At 42.6% G+C, this 18,173-nt stretch overlaps 1 protein-coding gene across 2 annotated transcripts in view; it reads left to right on the top strand.

Moving 5' to 3' along the window:
* The window catches only part of PTPRR (protein tyrosine phosphatase receptor type R), a 697,768-nt gene extending 679,602 nt beyond the window's left edge, over positions 1-18,166 (top strand). The window contains exon 14 of one of the 2 annotated variants that reach the window (XM_069228339.1): positions 16,982-18,166. In XM_069228339.1, coding sequence (XP_069084440.1) covers positions 16,982-17,075 — 94 coding nt within the window. In that variant the 3' untranslated portion in view covers positions 17,076-18,166. The remainder of the gene's footprint in view (positions 1-16,981) is intronic. The other variant, XM_069228340.1, reaches the window with a different exon arrangement.
* Positions 18,167-18,173: the final 7 nt, after the last annotated feature.

Here is an 18,173-nt window from a genome sequence, read left to right as displayed (position 1 = left end):
TTCTCCTTCCAAGGGCCAGGGACTTGATTAGGCACCACTTGGCAGGGCAGGAGTCTCAGCAGCAGCAGAGTCCAGGTGCTGGCAGAGGAAGTCTTTGATGGCTCTTAGACTTCAGAACAGGGGGCAAGCTCAGTCCGAGCCCTTGGAGATTCTTCTCAACCAGGAATATACCACAAAGTCCAGTGCTTGTCCCCTTTCACAGGCAGAAGCAGCAACTGCAGGATAGCCCAACAAAGCTCAGTCACAGGCAGGGGCAGCAGTTCTCCTCAGCTCTTCAGCTCTTCTCCTTTAGTTGGGTTGTTGTGTTGCTCTGGTTGTCTCTTTCCTTTGAAGCCTTCGGTTCCAACTCTCTTTTCTGTTACAACACAAATTGTGTATTTGTCAGATTACAGTGGGTTTAGAGACTATGGCTAACCGTTGGTTGGCCTCATTGTCACTCTGATTTGTTTGCTCGTTATTTATTAATGGTGTTGGCTTTCCTTCCTCTTCTTGCATGTGTCTCTCTCCTGGAGCATAGCCTCATTACTTGGGTTACTGCTTACTTTTCAGGAACAAAAATGTTCTCCTATCCTTAAGCACTATATGAGAGTACATGTATTTTCCAGCTATCTCCCTCTCCCTCGTGTTCTTCTCATCCCCTCCTCGGTGCTCTGTGTTGCTGTCTGTTACCCATGTGGTACTCCCTATCTCCTCTATGTTGCACTCACATTTGTGTACTTATCCCCAGGCATTGCTTTTTTGCTCATGTTCTTCTCTCCCAACCAGCTTCATTTTCTTCTCTTCCCTTTGTGCTTCTCTTACTCCACCGCCCTCCTCCCTCAGGCTACGCATTGCTCTCACTCACCTGTGACGTACTTCTCCCCCTAACACTCCTTGTTGTTTCCCCCACCCACATTTAAGAACAAGCATTGGCATGGCCAAGAGATCTCACCGATGGCTTTGCCAATATGTTTTAGTTTTTTTGTGTATTAGTGTGGTTGCTATTTAATAAGGCTGAACGTTTGTGGTGTAAAGGGGAACTGAGTGAAGTTTTGTAAAGTTCAGTATAGTGTAGTGTTATGGAGTGGCGTGTAGTTTAGTGATGTAGAGTGGTGTGGTGTGTTATGGAGTGCTGTGTTGTGTAATGTAGGGAGTATAGTGGGAGGGTGTAGTGTTGAGTGGAGTTAATTGTTAGAATGGAGTATAACATTTGAGAGGCGGATAGTGTTGTTAAGTTGTATACAGTGGAGTGGTGTAGAGTAGATTTGTGTGGTGTACAGGGTGTTGTGTAGTCTGAAGTAGAGTGTTGTAGAGTAGATGGCTTAGAGTGGGGTAGGTTGTGAGTGTGGAGTGGTATAGAGTGTAGTATTGTAGGAGAGTGTAATGTTCTAGATTGGTGTAGAGTTTAGTGGCTTTGAGCAAAGTGGAGTGGGTAGTTTAGTGGAGTGGTGTAGAGTGGAAGTGTAGGGAGAATTAGTGTGCTGTGGATCACAGTGTACTAAAGTGGTATGGAGTGATACAGAGAGAGTGTTGTTGAGTGAAGTAGTATTGATTGTAATAGAGTGGCATGTTAGAGTTTAGTTTAATGGTCGTTTTGCAAAATTGATTGGAATATTGTAGATTTGTGTTTTGTTGACTGGAGGTAGAGTGCAGTATTGTAGAGTGGTTTTGCGTGAAGCATAGTTGTGCAGAGTTGTAGGTTGGCATTGATTGTAGTGCTGTTAATTGCATTGTGTGTGAGAAACTCCACACAAATTAAATAGGCTCTTTTTTGTATGTGACTCAGGTTTTTATTTTCCTTGTAGTTTTATTGCATACATATATAGTATTATAATTTACATTTAAACAATTTTTGGTATTAATAGAAAATGTTATTTTCAAATAAAAATTATTCACACGTTTTTAAAATATTTATACACTGGCAATTTCTTTGAGAATGTCCGTAATGCATCTATTGCTGTAAATTATTTCACATGCTAATGGTAGATGTACCATTAATTCATCGCCCAAGTCTTCCAAAGAACCAATCCATTAATCTTTCATTTTTTATGTCCATAGATTGTAAGTTCTCATTCTTATCAACTTGTGTTGTTAGTGTGGGTATTTCTTGTTTTTTTTTCCATCCCATATATATTTGGATGGTTAATCTTCCTGGTGATGCTTCTGCAGGCTGTGAATGAAAGTGAGGAAAAGATTAGTGTTATATTTATCTATAATAATACATAAATGAAATGTTTAAAAATGTTGGTAATGCATTGATTTAATTGTACATACTAAGCTGACTTTGTTTTGCAAGTATATTTACTCTTTTTAGTAAGTATATAACTTTCTTGTATTTGGGTGCATGTTTTTCAAAAGAAATGTCTGTGTACAACTGTTGAATGGGCTATTATAAATGTTGCTTGTGAGGTGATATAGGGCCATATGTATGAACACGTGTTCCCATAGACACAGAATGGGCAAAACTGCTTGCTACATCTGGCCCATAGTTATTAAATAATGGAGTTATTTGGACTTTCTTGATGGCAAAAATGTTTTCATTTTTTGAGGTGCTAGAAGTAGGTTTTATGTTTAGCTGTGTAGTGTGTGCTTTTAATGGTCAGGTATTAAAATGATTATACTAGGTGTAATCTGCGTAATATTGAAATGTAATCTATATGTAGACTTGCTGTGCTCGGTGTAGTGTTATGAGACTACCCACAAGTTTTAGTTTTAGTGTCCACTGGAGGCTGAGATCAGTTAGATGTAGTTATTTACAAGATTAGAAGGTCTCTAACCTTAATGTATCCTACAAAATGTGGCTTTTATAATGTTTAGAAACTTTGTAAAAATGTTGCTGCGTTTTTTTTCTATGAAGGATTGGTTACATTTGGGTAGGCGTGAGGGCCTTAACATTGTGTGTTTTGTATTGGTTTTGAACTTACCTGAAGCATGATGTGCCTTCTCGTGGTTAACATTTTCTCCTCATTAAATTCACAGACAGTCACATGGGTTATTTTAATATATTGTGTTGCCTCTCTCCACAAAGATATTTTCACATAGTCAGTGGAGTCCTTTATTATAATAGATTTCATCTGAGTTTCCAATGGATACTATTTTATGGCATCCTCCTGTAAAATATAAAATGGTAAGTGTTAATTTTTGAAGTTATTTTAATTTTAATGGAAATTGCAAGTGTTTAAGAAAAGGAGGAATTAGTGGATATCTTATAAATTTTGTGAAAGTGTGTGAAAACAGTGGGGTAGATTGGAGTGTAGTGGTGTAGACTGGAGTGGGCTAGAATGTAGTAGGGTGAAACGCAGTGGGGTAGTTTGGAATGGAGTGATTTAAAATGCAGTAGAACAGGGTAGAATGGTTTGTAGAGGGGTGGGGTATATTGTAGTGAATTGGGGTAGATTAGAGTGTAGTGGGTTAAAGTGGATTGGAGTGGGGTAGTTTGGAGTGGAGTGGGGTAGATTGTATAGGTGTAGATTTGAGTTGAGTGGGGTAGATGGGCATTTTTTATGTTGGATTGTGGGAGTTTCGAGTTTTCTTGATCGGGTTAGAATGGAGCGAGATTTATTGGTACAGATTGGACCAGTGTTTGTTGAGGAAAACTGTTGTGGTTTGTGTTAGTTTTGAGTGGGATGGGATGGAGCTGGGTAGATTGGAGTGGAGTGTTGTATTTGTCTTACCTCTGTGACTGTCCCAGAAACTGTCATCAGTGTTTTTACTTTGGCTTCCATTATGGCTCTATTTGGCAAGGATGGTGGAGCTGGTGATTGCAATAAAAATGTTGCCTCTTTCTCAATTGAATTCTGAAATGTAATTGCCGGTACTCTTATAATTTCTTTGTTTTGTAATTACCATAAAATTTTGAGTTAAAATTCCATTATTTTCTTTTGTGATATTGTAATAATCTCCATTGTAGCAAGTTGTTTTGATGGTGCAACTTAGGTCTCCACTGCAAAATGATTTAAAAAAAATATTTTCTTGTTTTGCTGCTTTGTAGTAGATTTTGTTTGTACACTTGTACACTTGATAATATTGGGTTTTATTCCTTTTTGGTATGGCTTGTTGTCTTCTGTTGTTTTTCCATTAATGTCTTGAATTGAAGACATCTGTAATGAGAAAATAATTGTTAATAAGTACATCTTTTTTTTTTAAACTGCTACCCATAAAGCTTTGTGGTCACAATGGTAGGATTTTAAAGTCCCATAGTATTTTATATGTTCATTAGTATACATGTGATCTATATTGTTTGGTAGTTTGTGGTTGCATCTAAACTTACTATTTCTTTCTACTGTGGCTTTTGTCCCTTCTCTTTTATTCCTGCAAATGAGCATTCTTGCAAAATAAGGCAGCAGATCAAATGCATCATCTCCTAGGAAACACATTTAGAACATGACAGTGCTGTAGTAATGGTAGTTATTCATTTAGGGCCAGATGTACACAGGTGTTTTCTTGTTGCAAAAGGTCCGATTCACAGAATTGGGCTGTTTGTGACAAGAAAAAAGCATTTTGCCATGTACAAACCCTATTTTGCAATTCGGTAATCTATTTACTGAATCGCAAAATAAATTTGTCAGTTGCTATTTGGAAGGAGCATGCCGAGGGTGTCCCTTCCAAATAGCGAGTCACAGGGGGATGTATGATTGTTTTTAGTGACTGCATTTGCAGTCGCAAAACAATCGCAGTTACCACCAATTTCAAATTGGTGGTAACCCATTCACAAACGGGAATTCGTGGATTGAAATATTTTTTCAGAGTAGGCAGTGGTCCAACCGACCACTGCTTACTCTGAGAAAATGAAACTGAAACGTTTCATTTTTCTTTTTGGAATGCATCCAGTTTTCCTTTGAGGAAAACGTCCTGCATTTAAAAAAAAAACTGCTTTATTTAAAAAGTAGTTACAGAGATGGTGGTCTACTGTCCCCAGCAAGCCACCAACCTTGTGAGTGCAGCCATTCCCAATGGGGTCGCAAATTGTGACCTACCTCATGAATATTGATGAAGTAGGTCATTTGCAACCCCAGTGGGAATCCCAAACAGTGTGAGTTACACTGTTGTACATTTGGTTTTGCAATTCGCAAATGAGTCGCAAATTGTAAGTTGCAAACCTCGCAGTCGTACATCTGTCCCTTACATCAGTCTTCAGATCTCATCAGATTGCAGGTTAACACCATCTTTGTGTTAAGCTGCAAGATAAAATGGATGGATTCTAAAAGTATTGCTCATCAGAAAAATGGCATGTAGGCCACACACTGTGTATTATGATGACACCACCTACATTGTACTTAGTACTCAATGCAACACGAAATGCAGCTCAATGTACACAAGCTCTTTTTAATGAACTTAGTGAGCAAAATTCACATTGCTGTGCCTTTTAATTCCCACTCAAAAAGTGTTAGCATTCTTGCCATGAACGTAATGCACCCCAGGTATGCAGCACCCATTTCATCAGAGAATCAGCACCATTTATGTACACATATATGATTTGTGCTTGGACTTCTGCGCACACACCCACCCCCAGGTACCAGACTAATGATCAAGATGTCCTAATTAACATTTATAAATTAGATTTGTCACAATGCACTGCGGAAGCGGAGATTCAACTGGGGAGACCCACAGGCCTTCTCCCAGACTTGTTTCCATTAAGCAGGTTGGCCATAATGGTAAAAGGAGAGGTTGCATGGTATGTCCGGAGAAGACTAGTAGGAGTGACACTTTGCATTGGTCGTCTTAGTTTTTAGTGGACTACTTCCTCTTTGAATGTGATTGGAGCATCCTCCAGGGCGGCAGTTACTGTGCCTACTTACTATCAGGAGCATGGCACAAATAATCCACTTATGCTCAGTGGCTCACAGTGGGTGATTGGCCAATGCTAGCATGTAAATCCCTGCGAGAGGTTGGTTCATGTTTTCACCACTACAGAAGTAGAGCCTATGTTGCACAGTTTTGTGTTGGTACAAATGTCACTATAACCTGATCAGAATGCTTAACTTCCTCAGCTGGTGCCATTTATAGTTTTCATTTAGAATGGCATCTTTTAAAAGGACACAGGAACATGTCACTGCACAAAGAGACATTTAACTTTTCATTTGGTAAAGAAAGAATTTCTGAGCAAAGAACCGGACTCGAACGCGTCCCTCCTACCTTAGGCGTAGTTAGTTGCACACTGTGCACTCACTCCCTGTGGTACATGACGGTAACTCAGTTTTGTCAAATTTCGTTCACTTTTTAATATCACTGTCTTTTTATTTCTGGCATGAGGACCAATGGGGCACTATTTAAAACAAACTAAAAATAAGGATAGAATGAAAAAAAAGGAGAGCCAAAGAAAGCAACAAAAAAAATCAAGTTTTGATAAATTTCTCTATGACAAAGTTAGATTTCACGTATATGTTTTCTTTGTTTCGGGGTTTAGTTTTGGCTCCTATATGAGAAGTTCGCATGCTAATGAATATATTGTTTTACTCGTTGTGATGGGCATGGACGTTGCCTTGTGAACACGGATTTCACAAGTTGCACTGTGAGATGAATATGAACTTTTAGCATGAATAAGACACTTTCCTGTGGAGAGTCAATAAAACATCGGAGGCTTGATGCCATATATGAAAGGAGTTCGATGAAGTAAAATCTCTATTACAATATTTATTTGATTAAAAATAGAATATTTTTATTGTTCGACGGTACTGCCCAGTGTTTCTGGTCGGCTCCTGAAAGGCCCCGCATGGAAAGCTCGTTTCCAAAAGCTATAAAAACAATGTTGCCCAAGACATCCAAAGTGAAGTTCAGCCGTCTGGCTCAAAAAGTTGTGCGGCCACATATCACGATCAAACAAAGTTCAAGGCATCCACATCTTTCAGAAACTTGCTCGGAACTTTTATCTTGAACAAAACGCGAAGTGTCACTGTCTGGTTCTGAAGGTTGACACAGAGGCAGATATTTTCTCTGTGCCTGCAGATTAGGCAGGATGTGCTGTAGGCGGACAGAGGAGAGGCAGGAAGACCTGCTCTGTGTGCGTGTGATCTCATGGCCACACTGGGTGTGAACGCTTATAACAAAAAAAATGCAAAAGAAAAAAATGTCTGCCAGTACTCTATTCCCAAGAGAATTAATCCTATGCCACGCAAAAAGGCTTGACACAGCGGGGCTTTTTAGTAAAACATTTTACAGAGTCGAATACAATGAATACAGGAGAAAAATTGTGCAAATACAAAAGGAAAAAGTAATGTTTGGTTGAAAGGTTTTACAAATGCCTATTGTTACAATATGCTCGCAAAGGCACATTCCTGAGCTATGAGTAGTAGCTTGTGCTTAGAGTCAAGGAAGTCTCGTGTGGTGTCGATCACTGGCCGTGCCTTCAGAGAGCCCGGGCTCTGTATGTCCCCTCTGCTCGAGCAGGGTATAACCCGAGGGGGCATTATGTGGATGTGGGAGTTTGCACCAGATGTGGGCTGCCGACGTGAACTGAAAATGGAAGCTGCATTTGTGCAAGCCCACCATCAATTTGTGTCACCGCCTTGGCATAAATGTGACTGCGCGTTACATGATTCTGATGCATGGCGGCATCAGCGTACCGATCCTAAACAACGTGCTTTATAGGTTCAGTGCGCATCTATCAAAGGTGTGTAAAAGCTACTTAACACTACCCCTCGTTGATGAGTGGTAGGCTCAGCAGTAGCACTTCTAGAAGCACCCATGGAGAGCAATGGTGGTTCTAGCCGTCAACCGTTGTACATCGATTATAGCATGAGCCACATGTGAGGCCTTTTCATACTGTGGGAGGCGGGGAGGAGGGCAGGCAATTGCTACCCAGACACACAACTGGGGAAGTGCATGTAGTTGAGGTCTGGACTAGTAAATAGGCGATGTACCCCAATAATCTAGTATGCAGTCCACCTTGGGCCTTGCGATCTAAGACATGATGATTCCAATTTGAACGATCACCTCTTGCTTAACATTATATATACTTTGAAACAATATGTGTGCTACTAGGTTTCAGTAATAGGCTTCCATTCACTCCTGAAACAACATATTCTCGGGGCTGAGTTAATTCACCTAATTGTGTTGGTCTTTAGTCACATAAGAGATGGAACACATATCTTCTAATGTATGGTACTCTGTGTTTCAGGATAGCAGTCGAAACATAAATGCAATTCTTTGTAGTTGGAATGAGAGGCTAAGGAGGCTTCTTGGTTCCCTTATAGGATTTTTGATATAGGATTGTGAAGGCTACTTTGATACCATCACATTTGTATTTTTGTATACAAATAATAATACACTCTCTTTAGATCATTTGTAACAGGTGTGAAAGTTATGAGTTGTTACGGTCTTAAAACAATATACCCCTGTACAAATACATAAATATGACAATGCTTCAAATATGATTAGCTTCTTCAAAGCATCATCATTTGCAGTATTGTTTCTCATTTCCTTGTGATGAGACCACAAGTTTAGTGATTTCCAAAATAATACAACACTTGCTGTGTTGCTTACACTACTATTTTTCTCTTGAACATCATTCAGAATCACCAGATTTACGAGAAACATTGAATATTTCTCATATTACCATCACTAAACAATTAGTCAAACAAGCAAGTCGTATATGGGAAATCACACAGACTGAGAAAATAACATTTTCTCTGGGCTACTGTGGAAAATTGTCCCTCTTTGGGTGTCAAAGTAACTGGTTAATGGAGTTTGTTTTGCAGCTGCAGGCCTGTGAGGTAGTGGACTTTAGGGGGCTTATGCAAGGGGTTTGAAATAACAGCCCTTCATGTTCCCGACATTGGTAGCGCTGGAATAGACTTCTGGCAGTGGTTGTGATGTCAGCAGAATATGGGCCATCTCATGCTGGTGTTGCCCGAAAGGCAAAAAGGAGGTTGTGTGGCTCCATGACCATGCTGTCATTCTGCCCTGCTTCTGTGTGGGAAAAGTTTTCTTCTGTCCATCTTTTCAGATTATCTCCATAGGTGCACAGTGAGCGTAGGACACTGTAAGGAAATGCCTCCTTGGCATGGTTATCCCCTGACTTTTTGCCTTTTGCTGACGCCAGTTATGACTGAGAAGTGTGCTGGGACCCTGCTAACCAGGCCCAAGCACCAGTGTTCTTTCCCTAAACTGTTCCATTGCTTTCACAATTGGCACAGCCCTGGCACTCAGATAAGTCCTTTGTAAATGGTACCCCTGGTACCAAGGCACCTGATGCCAGGGAAGGTCTCTAAGGGCTGCAGCATGTCTTCTGCCACCCTGGGGACCCCTCACTCAGCACATGCACACTGCCTCACAGCTTGTGTGTGCTGGTGGGGAGAAAATGACTAAGTCGACATGGCACTCCCCTCAGAGTGCCATGCCAACCTCACACTGCCTGTGGCATAGCTAAGTCACCCCGCTAGCAGGCCTTACAGCTGTAAGGCAGGGTGCACTATACCACAGGTGAGGGCATATGTGCATGATCATTATGCCCCTACAGTGTCTAAGCAAAACCTTAGACATTGTAAGTGCAGGGTAGCCATAAAGAGTATATGGTCTGGGAGTTTGTCAAACACGTACTCCACAGTTCCATAATGGCTACACTGAAATCTGGAAAGTTTGGTATCAAACTTCTCAGCACAATAAATGCACACTGATGCTAGTGGGGAATTTATTGTAAAAAAACACCCAGAGGGAATCTTAGAGATGCCCCCTGAATACGAGTCCGACTCCTAGTGCTAGGATGACCAGTTTCTGCCAGCCTGCCACAACCAGACGAGTTGCTGGCTACATGGGGAGAGTGCCTTTGTCACTCTGTGGCCAGGAACAAAGCCTGTACTGGGTGGAGGTGCTTCTCGGGAACTGTAACACCTGGCGGTGAGCCTCAAAGTCTCATGCCTTTTGTTACAGCAGCCCAGGGCATCCCAGCTAGTGGAGATGCCTGCCCCTCCGGCCACTGCCCCCACTTTTGGTGGTAAGGCTGGAGGAGATAATGAGAAAAACAAGGAGGAGTCACTCACCAGTCAGGACAGCCCCTAAGGTGTCCTGAGCTGAGGTGACCCCTGCCTTTAGAAATCCTCCATTTTGAGATTGGAGGATTCCCCCAATAGGATTAGGGATGTGACCCCCTCCCCCTAGGGAGGAGGCACAAAGAGGGTGTAGCCACCCTCCTGGACAGTAGCCATTGGCTACTGCCCCCCAGACCTAAACACCCCCCTAAATGTAGTATTTAGGGGCACCCCAGAACCCAGGAAATCTGATTCCTGCAACCTGAAACAAGAAGAAGGACTGTTGACCTGAAAGCCCTGCAGAGACGATGCAGACGACAACTGCTTTGGCCCCAGCCCTACCGGCCTGTCTCCTGACTCAAAGAAAACTGGAACAGAAACGCATCCGATAGGGACCAGCGACCTCTGAAGCTTCAGAAGCCTTCCCTGAATCAAAAGACCAAGAAGCTCCCGTGAGCAGCGGCTCTGCTCAACAACAGCAACAACTTTGCAACTTTCTTGCTACTTTCAAAGACCTCACTCTTCCCACCGGAAGTGTGAAACTTTACCCTTGGCACCCGTTGCCCCCGGCTCGAGCTCCAGGGAACCAACACTACAGGGAGGACTCCCAGGTGACTGCGACCTCGTGAGTAACCCGAGACGACCCCCCTGGACCCTGACAGCGACGCATGCAGAGAGAAGCCAGAGGCTCCCCCTGACCGTGACTGCCTGTAACAAGGAACCCGACACCTGGACCAAGCACTGCACCCGCAGCCCCCAGGACCAGAAGGAACCGAACCTCAGTGCAGGAGTGACCCTCAAGCGACCCTCTGCCTAGCCCAGTCGGTGGCTGGCCCGAGAAGCCCCCATGTGCCCGGCCTGCACCACTAGAGTGACCCCCGGGTCCCTCCATTGATTCCAATGCAAAACCCGATGCCTGCTTTGCACACTGCACTCGGCCGCCCCTGTGCCGCTGAGGGTGTGTTTTGTGTGCCTACTTGCGTCCCCACCTGTGCTCTACAAAATCCCCCTGGTCTACCCTCCGAGGAAGCGGGTACTTACCTGCTGGCAGACTGGAACCGGAGCACCCCTGTTCTTCATAGGTGCCTATATGTTTTGGGCAACACTTTACTTACCTCCCCAGGAACTGTTGATTTTTGCACTGTGTCCACTTTTAAAATAGCTTATTGCCATTTTTACTAAAACTGTGTATGCTATTGCTCTAATTCAAAGTTCTTAACTTACCAGTGTGGAGTACCTTGCATTTTATGTATTTACTTCAAATCTTGAACTTGTGGTTCTAACAATAAATTAAGAAAATATATTTTTCTATATAAAAACTATTGGCCTGGAGTTAAGTCTTTGAGTGTGTGTTCTTCATTTATTGCCTGTGTGTGTACAACAAATGCTTAACACTACCCTCTGATAAGCCTACTGCTCGACCACACTACCAAAAAACAGAGCATTAGAATTATCTAATTTTGCCACTATCTTACCTCTAAAGGGAACCCTTGGACTCTGTGCACACTATCTCTTACTTTGAGATAGTATATACAGAGCCAACTTCCTACAGACACTAAGACAAAAATGTGGCATTCATATATACCATTTATTCTGATTGCTTTGTGTTCAGGAATTTGGCTGGTCATGCAAGATAGTTGTTGCATTTTATAACTGTCATCAAGAACCTCAGTAAACATAATTACATCCTGGTGTTATTCATTCAGGACCCTGGGGTGTCTCTTTATTACATCACCTACTGGTATAGACCAAGAGATGAGTACCCATACTTGATGCACCCTGGAGAACAATTGGGGGGATGGGCAGAGGAATCATAGGTGTGGATACCATCCTCAAAACGTGGTAAATTAAAACGAATAAAAGAGCAGATGGCAAGACGCATCCCTGGAGGCCAGCAGGTATTCTGAGGGAGGGACTGCTTTCAGGCCATGAGCACTGAAATGAAGATCCATCACAAAAGTCTTTAGGAAACTTGTTCTGGATCTTAATTGATTTGAAGTTAATAAGTCAAAGGCTCATTTCTACTCAACTATGCAATATCTCAAAGGTTTGGCAGACTAGGTTTAAGTGTAAGTTTATATTGGGCTTTAATATAGCTGACAATTTAACTGCAGAATGGTTTACTATAATGAGTAAGAGCTGTGGAGAAAAAAAAAGATGTGTGTATGATTTTTTAATTTTTAGAATCAGCTTTTATGTAAGTAAATGAACATTTATGGGTTAAATTCACAAAAGCATTTATGAGTAGGGAAGCAGCACCATAGAAATACTTCTTATGTACTGTTACATAACCTTTGTGAATCTGTCCCAAAATAGCAGACTACCCATTACTAAAAGTTCAAACAGGGCACAGTCTTTTCTGTGAGTACTAATTGTGTGGGGCCCATCCAGGCATACCTAAGCTTCCCTTTGTGTCTGGCTGTTTAGGAGGAATACACAAAGCCCAACTATCAGTTACACTTAGTCATAGGCTGCAGGCACCAAGTGGCTGAGGCAGAAAAATGTTAACTTTCTAAAAGTGGCATTTTCAGAATTGCGATATAAAATCCGACTTCATCACAAGTTAGAATTTTAAATTGTGATTCCAGAGACACCAAACATGAACTGAGTACCTATTCCCATTTGGAAATTACACCTCTAAAATGTAATAAGGCAACTCCAGTGTTATCCTATTGGAGAAGTAGGGCTTGCAGTAGTGAAATACAAGTTTAAGAATTTTTCACTACCAGGACATATAAAACCTAAATGTAGATGTCCTACTTCTTAAATACATTGCACCCTGTACTTTGGGCTGTCCGGGACCTATCTTAGGGATGACATATGTATTAAAAAGGAAGGTTAGTGCTTGACAAAAGCTTTATTTTGCCAGGTCAAAATGGCAATTTAAAAACTGCACACACAGGCTTCTGTGACAGACCTGTGATATGTTTCAAGGTCTACTTAAGTGGGTGGCACAACCAGTACTGCAGGCCCACTAGTAGCATTTAATTTATTGGCCTTGGCACCTGTAGTGACACATTACTAGGGACTTATGAGTAAATTAAATATACCAATTGGGTATAAGCCAATGTTACCATGTTTTAAGGAGAGAACACAAGCACTTTAGCACAAGTAAAGTGGTCAAAGTTCTTACACCAGCAAAAACAAAGTCAGCAAAAACAGGAGGTCTGAAGGAAAAATGTTATGGGGAACCACGCCCTGGATGCCAGGTCTAACAACATGCTGATCATTTTGCCACAGACTAAATGTAAATTATTGTTGCAAAATGCATGTACAATATTGCTATGACAGAATATGTTATTTACATTATCATAAGAAAGCCACCATGTCTGTTATACCGTTCCAACTGTGCCTATGTTTCACAAAAACATGTTTATTTACTTGCTTTTTTTCTCACTTCTCTCCTCCGGTTTAGCTTTTTGTCTTTCTGCCTCTCCTAATATCTCTCTTATCCCATCCCATTGTTTTCCTTTGACAATTCTGTCTTATGTCTCTTGCCCCTGCTCTGTGCCTCACTTTTTCTATCCTGTGTCCTGCTTTATTTTTCTCATCATCTGCCTGTCTCCTCCCTATGGTCATCTTTCTGTGCCTTTTATTTTTTATTAGGTCTCGCCTAACATAGCATATGTGCTACCTGTTGTGAGACATATTACTTATAGGTCTCACAACAGGTTTATAGGGGGCTTAGAGCCTGCCCAGATTTGCTTAACATTTGTTGGCTTTATTGTCACACGTGCTTGCCTTTTATTTGACAGCTTCTGTCGGCTTTCCATCCTCTTCTGGTGTTTGTCCCTTCCCTGGAACATGCACTTATCACTTATGTACTTTCGCTTCTCCCTTTTCAGGCACTACTTTTTTCCTTTTGAATAAAAAAAATCTATGATAGTTCTTGTGTTTCCCAGCTTTTTCCTTTTGTGTATTTCATACTTCTCTTTCTCTGCATGTGTTTCTTCACTTGCTGTCTATCCCTCAGTTGCTTTTATTGCTTTGCCCCTTCCCTCCAACCTTTTTTTGTCCATTTGCGTCCCCTTCGTTTCCCACCCTTAGTTATCCATGTACTTCATCCCTGCCTGCCCATCCTTCCTTGTCTGTGTGCCTCCCCATCCTCACCCTGCCTCCATTGTTTGAGAGCTTCCCCATCATTCCCCATCTGCCTTCTATTGTCTGTATGCTTCCCTGCCCACTCAATGTTGCCTGTGCATTTCCCTACCCACCCTCCCTTGATTGTTGGTGTCCGTGTCTCCCCACCCTCCACTGTCCATGTGCTTCTAGTTTCTCTGTTCTCCTTAGTCCTTGTGTTTCCCCATTGTTGTCTCCCGCTTGTCCTTCTCTCCCACCTTCTTCCCTCCATGTTGCCTCATCCCCTGCCCACTCCTCACCCCAATTCCCATGTTTGCTTGTTTTTTTTTAGAAAAGAAAAAAAAAAGAAAAAGGACATTTCCCCTACTTCAAAAAAAGCACGTCACCGTATTTTGTATTCACCAATATATATCTGATTGTTAAGTAAAATAAAAAAAGTGTGCATTGTCTGTAATGTCATGCTCCTACAAAATAACATGATAGCACTGTTTAACATTAATTTCACCCACGCTGCTGTACAGCATGGCTAAAAATTATTTCCAAATCAAATAGGTCTTACAGGTCAGACCTATTGGCTTTGTCAATGCTTGTTCTGAAAACCGGTCTATTGTGCTAGCGATATCGAGGGCTATAGTTTGTATTAGTGCCAGGAATCCTCTGGTTGTCCATTTGCACTTTACAAATTATCTTTCAGCCATTCACTGTTTCCTGTCACCACTTGTGTCTATCACCTGATTCTCTCTTTCTCTTTTTTGCTCTTCCCAGCCTATTGTCTCGCTTCTGCTTTCTCTTTCATGCCTTTCACTTCTCTCAACTGTCTCCTTTTCTTTCCCTCTTTCTCACTGTCTTTCTCCCTCTCCACCCAAGCCTTGCCTACTGACCTTTCAGCTCCTCCCTCCTTCTCTTCCTTTTCCTCTAGCTGCCTTGCCCTCTCTCTCCCACCTGTTAACTCTCACACAGCTGTACCTTACCATATTGTCTGCCTCTCCCTACTCCTCTCTCGCTACCTCTTCTCCTATCACTTCTTTCTCTCTCTGTACCTTTTCCTCTATCACCCTCTCTAACTCACACTCACCTATCTCATTCACCTCCCAAATATCATTCTTAACTTTCCTTTTCTTGTCCATTTCCTGCCTGGCATCTTCCCTTTCACCCATCTGTCTCTTTCCCTCTTTCTCACTGGTGTCTTTGTTGAGTCTTCCTCTTTAATGCGATTTCTATCCCTCCCTTGGTGGCCTTGCTCCATCCTGTGTTGTTTTTCCCCTACTGTTTGCCCTCTTCTTCATGCTGTGAGGCATCAAAATTTAAGATGGCACCTTTTCACCAAGCCCTCTCAGCCAGTAACACCAACTTTAAACAAGCATTTGCAGTGCAACGGGTCTCGCATTTCTCAGAGTTAGAGCCATTAGCAGTTGTAAACTCACAACTGGACTTTTCTTGCCTTACTAAATGGAAAAAAACAAGCACGATTGTGCTGCTAAACAAGTGAGATTGCGCTGCAAAAAAAGAGAAAAAGTAGTCCACAAACCGGACGGAAAACAGCAAGCCTCGTATGTTTTCAGTACTTGGTCGCTGCGCTCGAGGAGGGCTAACCAACGGAAAAGGCATGACGTATGCATGGCTTCCAGTAATGAAAGGAAGCAGATTTTAAAAGGCAAGCCCACGAACCAATGAAAGACACTGATGTGACATGGATGGGGCTCCGAGCCCTTTTCTAACTACTACAGGGTCCCCTAAGCAATAAGCATGTGCAAGCGCATGCTACGCAGGCTCAACCCTAAAAATGCTGCACGTGTGTTACTTTCTGCTCGCAGAAACAGACTTTCCTAACCTGCTAATTGTTTGGCACTGGTTTATATCACAGCAGATCAGAGGGGCCCCGGTTTGCAGACATTCCACAGCAGGGCAAACACCGATACACTCCCAACGCCGGCTTTTGCACTGCTGTGATTGCCATTTTTTGTTTGTTTCACAGGGGTATCTGCCAGGCCCCCACCGCCCTCCTCATGGGCATTTCACTACCTCAACTGAAGTGCTGTTTAATTAGGTGCTGCAATGCAGATGGTGAAATGTCCGACAGCAACACAAACGCTGCATGAAGGTTGCATGCCGGGGGTTCCCTACCAGGTGGTGGACCTGGAGCCTTCCCGCACTATGAGGGCAGCGGGTCCCTGCATTATGCCACTGTCCAGCATACAGCCCAGCTCGTCTTAAATAGTCTGATCCTCTACAATTTCCATTTTCACACCTCCGCATGGTGCCCCTGGTCCATGTGTTTCTGAGCCTGCATGGTCTGAGTACTCATTGCCATCAACTTCTCTTCCCTCCTGCCACTGCCATCCAAGCTGTGAGAGATCATGCATACTGGCTGGCCTTACATTTTAGCTTACATGTGAGAGCAGGTGATATTTCAATTGTTAATTTGATTTTTTTTGTGTAAAAGTACTTGAGGTTTGGATTCCTTAGTCTGTTAAAGTCACAATGCTATACACAGGTCACCGAACCTTGTCAATTTGGTGTTCTATGCTTTCATGATAACATGTTCTTGGATTTATAGCTTATTTTATTGACAAAGTAGATGTTCATCTGTGGACTTTCTTGAATGTGCAATAAAAATACAGGCCCTTTGTCAAAAACATCTAATATGTAATATTTTATACTAAGCGTCTTTAAAGGTCACCACTTACACTGAAACATCTGACTTTATTTCACAATGATCTTTCTTTCTGAACTCTGCGAAACCAGTCTGTTTAGCAAAAGCACCCTACTCCCAGCTTCCACACTGGTGTAGACCAAGATGGTACTTATGGGATTTTCTTTCCAGGCCAGCTGTGGACAACACGGAGTTGACCAACTAGTCCCCTGAAAAAAAGCCAGATCTATCAGCCTCGCCAATGGTTGTTTCTATGTGACACTGTTTAAGTCTTTGAAGTGACATTCTTGCCTCTCTTTTGTAGGGGTGGGATGGTGCAGACCAGCGAGCAGTACGAGTTTGTGCACCATGCCTTGAGCTTGTACGAAAGAAAACTATGTGCAGAAACGGTCCAGTGAACTACTGTGCGGCGATGCGAAGAAGTGGATCTCTTGTGTATCCTGGCACGGCCTACCAGCCGCCTGGACTGGAGCCTGGATGCTCTGGTGGAAAGACTGAAGCCTATCCGGGGCTGGAAGGGGGCACGTGAGCAGAGGACGGAGTCATTGTAAATGAATGTCTTGTGAGCTCCCTTCCACGTGCCCACAGGGGGGCATTGTGCCGATACTCCTGAACATGGCATTATAACATATGTATCTTACAGCTGGGTGGATTTCTGTACCAGTTCTAAATATCTGCCATCTAGAATGTACGTAGTGGGGTGGCCTGCCTAACCTGTGGTTATCATGCCTATAAATCTTTAACGTGTGCAAAGTCTGTCTTGTGAATGGCCTTTCGGTATGTAAAAATGTATCTGTCAAGTGCTAATATTAACCCTTTGTGGTGGGGCGGGCACTTCTCTTGCCCACGGAACATTCCGCACTGCTACCTTTGCTATTGGTCAGTTGTAGGCAAACGTATCATGACGTCCTCATTTTTTTAAATTGTTCAAGAGCAGTTGGTATTTTATAGGATGTTGTGCTTTTTTGTATTAGTGGTGTATTGTCTTCATACATGCCCTCTTAGTTGACAGCACCCTTTATAGTGGTGGTTGAGCATATAGTCTCCTGTGGTTCGTCTCGAAGGCCGTTTCTGCCCATACCGCAATGCAGTACTTTTGTAAAGCTTGTAAGTGATTTAAGAGAAAACATCAACATTGTATGGAATACAGTATAGGTATAAACACTTGGCTGCCTCTTTCTGGGAGGGATGTGTGTTAAAATGGGGTCTGATGACTAATCCTCTCAGTTGCTGAAAGCCTATGACATCTGCCTATGCCTGGTCTGGCCAAAAGGTGTCTCACCACCTCACAGTGTGAGCATGATGTACCCTTTGAGGTGTGAATACCTGTGGACATGGATCACCGCTGCCACATGTATGTTGTACAACGAGGTTTTGAGGTCCTCTGGCTGCCAGAGGAGCCGAATGTGCACAGGGCAACACATTGTCTGCGCTTAGAAGTGACATTGACTTTGTTTCATACAAACTTTCAATAAAATACACTTGAGTAAAAAAAA

Source organism: Pleurodeles waltl, chromosome 4_1, assembly GCF_031143425.1.
Source record: "Pleurodeles waltl isolate 20211129_DDA chromosome 4_1, aPleWal1.hap1.20221129, whole genome shotgun sequence".
Lineage (NCBI taxonomy): Eukaryota > Metazoa > Chordata > Amphibia > Caudata > Salamandridae > Pleurodeles > Pleurodeles waltl.
The sequence above is the reverse complement of the archived record's forward strand: the minus strand, read 5'-3'. Positions and strand labels throughout refer to the sequence as shown.